The sequence below is a fragment of the Stegostoma tigrinum genome, chromosome 18 (assembly GCF_030684315.1).
Source record: "Stegostoma tigrinum isolate sSteTig4 chromosome 18, sSteTig4.hap1, whole genome shotgun sequence".
NCBI classification, from domain to species: Eukaryota; Metazoa; Chordata; class Chondrichthyes; order Orectolobiformes; family Stegostomatidae; genus Stegostoma; species Stegostoma tigrinum.
Window position 1 is genome coordinate 6,736,684 of NC_081371.1, and position 6,000 is coordinate 6,742,683.

Sequence of the window (6,000 nt, forward strand, 5' to 3'; positions counted from 1 at the left end):
TTGGGCCTAGACCCTTCAGAGAGGTCTGAGAAGGGTCTAGGCCCAAAACGTCAGCTTTTGTGCTCCTGAGATGATGCTGGGCCTGCTGCGTTCATCCAGCCTCACATTTTATTATCTTAGATTCTCCAGCATCTGCAGTTCCCATTATCACTCTTCAACTGCACATGATTTGTAATTAAGATTGTGGAACATCAGAACCACCAAGAAAGAGACCACAGCTATCTAATTAGATTTTTAGCAAAACTTTGTAGAAGATCTCACACTGGGCGCTTCTTTACGAGACAAATTAGCATTAATGCTAATCTAACATAGTGGATGGAGATTGTGGGCATACAGTCAATTCTGAAAGCACTGATTGATGGATTTGAAGTCTTCTTACCAGCAGTATCCCCACAGGGTTCAGTAATAAGCCTTCATTACCACAATGTCTTCATTACTTAATCCATAATATGCTGTAGCGTTTTGGGGGCATAAAGAGAACGGATGTGGCGATTGCAGAATAAACATGGCATGCAGTTTGAAACTGCTTTTTAAAACTAATTTGTTAATATTGGGCTTTTCCTACCGTAGCTGGTAATGTGAAATAACTCGCAGGTTTTGCAGGGGACAGCTTCCTTTGCATTGGGGGCCACCATATATTTCCAAGCCAGTCTTGCTCAAGGGAAGGCTTTTTTTTTGACAGTGGGCAATATGGCAGTCACCAAGCTCCCAAAAAAAAGTACCTGGTCTTCACATCCAGGATGGGACCTCACTATTGAGTTTCTGCACGCCCTTGACCGCGTCTCCCGCAATTCCCGCAACACATCCCTCACACCCCGCCCCCGCCACAACCGCCCCAAGAGGATCCCCCTCGTTCTCACACACCACCCTACCAACCTCCGGATACAACGCATTATCCTCCGACACTTCCGCCATTTACAATCCGACCCCACCACCCAAGACATTTTTCCATCCCCTCCCCTGTCTGCTTTCCAGAGAGACCACTCTCTCCGTGACTCCCTTGTTCGCTCCACACTGCCCTCCAACCCCACCACACCCGGCACCTTCCCCTGCAACCGCAGGAAATGCTACACTTGTCCCCACACCTCCTCCCTCACCCCCATCCCAGGCCCCAAGATGACATTCCACATTAAGCAGAGGTTCACCTGCACATCTGCCAATGTGGTATACTGCATCCACTGTACCCGGTGTGGCTTCCTCTACATTGGGGAAACCAAGCGGAGGCTTGGGGACCGCTTTGCAGAACACCTCCGCTCAGTTCGCAACAAACAACTGCACCTCCCAGTCGCAAACCATTTCCACTCCTCCTCCCATTCTCTTGATGACATGTCCATCATGGGCCTCTGCCACAATGATGCCATCCGAAGGTTGCAGGAACAGCAACTCATATTCCGCCTGGGAACCCTGCAGCCATATGGTATCAATGTGGACTTCACCAGTTTCAAAATCTCCCCTTCCCCTACTGCATCCCTAAACCAGCCCAGTTCGTCCCCTCCCCCCACTGCACCACACAACCAACCCAGCTCTTCCCCCCCACCCACTGCATCCCAAAACCAGTCCAACCTGTCTCTGCCTCCCTAACCGGTTCTTCCTCTCACCCATCCCTTCCTCCCACCCCAAGCCGCACCCCCAGCTACCTACTAACCTCATCCCACCTCCTTGACCTGTCCGTCTTCCCTGGACTGACCTATCCCCTCCCTACCTCCCCACCTACACTCTCTCCACCTATCTTCTTTACTCTCCATCTTCGGTCCGCCTCCCCCTCTCTCCCTATTTATTCCAGTTCCGTCTCCCCATCCCCCTCTCTGATGAAGGGTCTAGGCCCGAAACGTCAGCTTTTGTGCTCCTGAGATGCTGCTTGGCCTGCTGTGTTCATCCAGCCTCACATTTTATTATCTTGGAATTCTCCAGCATCTGCAGTTCCCATTATCTCAAATCCTGACCCATGCTTCTTGGCCCAACATGGCCTCAAGGTGATTCCAAAGCAGTCTCCCGGCTTCGAGATGAAGCCTAGTGAGGTCTGGAGTCAAGGCCCAGTGCTGACTGGAGACTAGGTGCCAGCATGGACTGGGTTGGAAGGACAGGTTTTGAACTTTTCAGTCCTCAGTTTTCAGATTTATCCCTACAATCTGTAACATTGAACTTGCTTCTTCACTTGTCAATTGTTTTTCCTACAAATCTGTATTAAACAATCCATGCTGAGGACCACTGTCATTTAAGTACATATGAAAATAAAGCTAACTCAATTCAAGGAAGTTTGCCCAAAGGAGATTACAGTTTTCGCTATTGCCTGTGGTTCAGTTGATATGTCTCTCACTGAAGGAGGAATGGGCAACACAATACATTTTCTCAAAAACCAAATCACATACAAGCAAATCTGCTAAGGGCAAGTTTTCAAACCAGTATTTTCAGACTCAGGTGTTCAACCATTTTGTTAACCTCCAGCCCAATTTTCAGACAGTGACTGTTGGTAGTGATAAAGAAGAACAGCAGAATCATATTATTTTGCCTTACACTATGCCTTTTGGCACTCCATCTCACATGGCAGATGATACCCTGTTACAGATCTACTCGTCCCACTTTGTGCTTACAGCCATTATACATCCGACCAGTTCTGACAAAAAAAAGGTCGGCAATCCAAGGCATGAACTCTATTTCTCTCTCTCCCCAAATACTCCCTGTCCTTACGTGTGCTTCCAACATTTTCAGTTCATACTCTAGATAGGCTTTAGAGTTCCGAAAAACTGGTGAGCAGATCAATGCCCTTGAAAGATTACCAGGCACTTTCACATGTAGTTCCACGAATGAAGCCATTTATGTGGCTACTAAACCCTCCTGAGTGGAGGGAAAGACCCTAAAATGACTGGCCCCTTCAGGGAAGGGCAACCCATTAGTGGAAACCCTCACTAGCCAGAGCTCCTAGGTAAAAGACCCTTTGAAGTGGTGGCGTTTCCTATTCTATTTATTTACTCAAAGCTACAAAAGGTGTTTCCCTGGAGGAAGAGGTGGGGAAATCGGTTCAGCCCTTTGTCTCTCCTGCAATTCAGCTGGTCCTGCCTATGATAGCTCCAGGACAATTAATTCCCATTGAGTTGCCAAGAAACCACTTCAATCCGGTTCTGACTGGTTCGAGCCGCCCTTGACCGGTTCCAACCGCCCGGAGTGACTCAGCCGCCTCTACCACTCGGAGCTTCCCCATAGGGGGAGGCGGAGGTTTGGAGGGAGACGCCACCTTACAGCTCTGCCTATCAGACCTTGCAGTTTGGCGCCAGCAAGGCGCATTCTCCAACTGCCGTGCTCTGCAAATCATTTTTAAGTTTTTTTTCCTGGTGAGGGGTGTGTATAAAGGAAACATCTCTGGTCAGGGACGTTGTGCACGCCCCTGCGTGTTGGGCGGAAGCGGTACGTTCCTCGCTGCATGTTACATTGTGGCTAAGCAACGAGAGAGGTAACAATCAGTAGCTCCAACACAATGTAGCAACTAACTGCTACAATGTAACTGTTCCCCAGGGACCATTAAACTTTATCAACAACATATATACACTGGATGCCAAAACATTACTTGGCAACAACTTGTCCAACACTGCCAGTGGATCCGGCCCGAATGTAAAAGGATTGCCTTGTCGGTTTCCGGAACCTTTCCCCTTTTCTCGTTGAGACCACCGTGCGACTTCGACCTCCGCTTCTTACATATTTTTTAAAAACCCTTCTACAAATTGTTGGAGAAGCAGACGTCCCCAGTGCTTTTAGACTTCATTTCCTAAGCGTTGTTGTTTTATTTTTTCAAAAAAAAGTTGTACAAATTGGTTTTGGTCTTAGGTTGTTTGATCAAATGGTGTGCGCCACTTTCCTCGGATGTCCAATGATGTGTGTTACTGCATTGAGAACTGCACTACTATACATAGCTCCCGAGCAGGTTGAGACAACTCGCACAGATTTACAAAATAAACTTTTCGAAAGGTTATATTGTTTTAGTCTTTCGGTTGTCACAAATTAGTTTAAAGATCCGCTCATCTGGAATAAATCAGAGGAACGTACGGTTTCTCCAATACTTCACCTGGGAGATGGTCAGTCTCACAAAGACCCTCCTTGTTATCTGCTGGTCGGATTAGATATTTGATTTCTGAATGTCAACCAGAAAAAGACCTTTTGTTCAAAAAAGTTCAGCCAATCTCGTTTATGAGCTTGAACTGAAAATGCCAGGTAACGAGGCAAAAAGCGAATGAACTGGACCCCCTCGAGTGGAGGTAAATATCCAAAACAAGGGGGCGGGAAAATCCAACTCCCATCGCCAGACTGACGTTGCAAAAAGAATATACGAGCGACTCAACTCTCATCGATGGTGTACAATGCCAGATAGTAAAAGGCCCCTGTTACTGATTCCCAATAAATTGTGTGGTTAAAATAGTAACCTGCAATAATGAAACTGCAAAGTAGTGGTTTGAATTCATCAACCAACCAGAACTGGTCTGCTCACGACAAGTGAATTTTAAAAGGAGTCAGGCAGTATACGGTCATTATTGCGCCCAATTATAAAGAAAAATCACATCTTTCCAGCTGCAGATCATTTCCCTGCGATAACTGTAATAGCCTATATATGATTAGGCAGCTGGCTCTAAAATACTTATCTATAACAACAGAAGTTAGAACATATAGATGCATTATTCATTCCAAAAGCTTCTGCGTTGAGATGGGCGCCCAGACTGACAAAGGCTTGGACACTAGGCCTAGTGTGTGTGTGTGTGTGTGTGTGTGCGTGTTTGCACTAGAGCTGGCGAATCCGTGCGTTACACAAGATCCCACAGTGGGAAGAGGGTCGAGATCCGGCGTCCGCTGCCCAATCCCTCCCCAGTATACTCACTCTGCTGATGCTGTGGAGAGGTGGAATCTGTCAGATTGCCCGCGGCGGCTGCACCCGGCAGCACTAAGTGCCTGAGAGGCTCCGGCAGACACTTCTTGCAGAAGGAGTGCAGACATGGCAGCAGCTTGGGATCTCGACTTTGGAAATTGAGCTTGCAGACGGCGCACGTCTCCAGCAGGTTGAGCTGGGTTCCCTCCGCCTTCTCCCCTTGTTCCCTACTCTCGGCCTCGTTTCCTGTATTGAGGCCGGGCTCCTGCGGACTTTCTGCCATGTCTCCAAATTTCAGACGCTTCTCCCTCTCGCAGCTCCCATCCGCCTTGCCACTGGCAGCGAGTCGCAGGGTTAGCTTGGGGGAGGGATAGGGGGTGGGGAGTTTCTCTGGCCAAGTTGATGCAGAGGGAAACGCTTAGTGACTACAGGGCGTTCTGTTTCAGTCCCGCTGTCAACTGTAGGAAATGCTCCATCTGCCGGACACCGCACGCCAGTGAGAAGCTGCGGATCTCGATTCATCACAGCGCGTCACTGGGCCAGATTAATATTAATAATTCCCAGCAACAGGCAATCTGCCTCTACTTCAAAACTATCCTCCCTTCAACGAGTAAGGGATTCCCAAAAGTCTGCCGAATCAGATATCTGAAACATGCCCCATGTGCTTCCACATCTGTCCTGCCCTCCAGAAGGGAGTCCACCGAAGGCAATAGCCCAGTGCTCGACTATTAATTCAGAAACTTGGCTCATGTCCTGGGGACCTGGGTTCAGGTCCCGCCACCGCAGATGGTGGAATTTGAATTCAATTTTTTAAAAATCTGGAACTGAGAGTCTAACGATGACCATAAACTCATTCTGAGGAAGGGTCACCGGACCCGAAACGTTAACTTTTTTTTCTTCTTCACAGATACTGTCAGACCTGCTGAGCTTTTCCAGCAGCTTCTGTTTTTGACCATAAACCCATGTTCTGGAAAAACCCATCTGGTTCACTGACGTTCTTTAGGGAAGGGAGCTGCCATCCTTACCTGGTCTGGCCTACATGCTACTCCAGACCCACAGCAATGTGGTTAGCTCTTAACTGCCCTCTGGGCAATTAGCCAGTAACCCTCTGCTGGAAGGTCCACCATTGGGTCATAAAACCCCATGCAGTT

The 6,000-nt window shown here is 48.2% G+C and overlaps 1 protein-coding gene across 3 annotated transcripts in view; it reads right to left on the reverse strand.

Annotated features, from left to right (window-relative positions):
- Positions 1–5,295, reverse strand: part of LOC125460781 (E3 ubiquitin-protein ligase TRIM33-like) — a 124,030-nt gene extending 118,735 nt beyond the window's left edge. Inside the window, exon 1 of one of the 3 annotated variants that reach the window (XM_048548690.2) lies at positions 4,862–5,295. In XM_048548690.2, coding sequence (XP_048404647.1) covers positions 4,862–5,132 — 271 coding nt within the window. In that variant the 5' untranslated portion in view covers positions 5,133–5,295. The remainder of the gene's footprint in view (positions 1–4,861) is intronic. The other 2 variants (XM_048548691.2, XM_048548689.2) reach the window with 2 other exon arrangements.
- Positions 5,296–6,000: the final 705 nt, after the last annotated feature.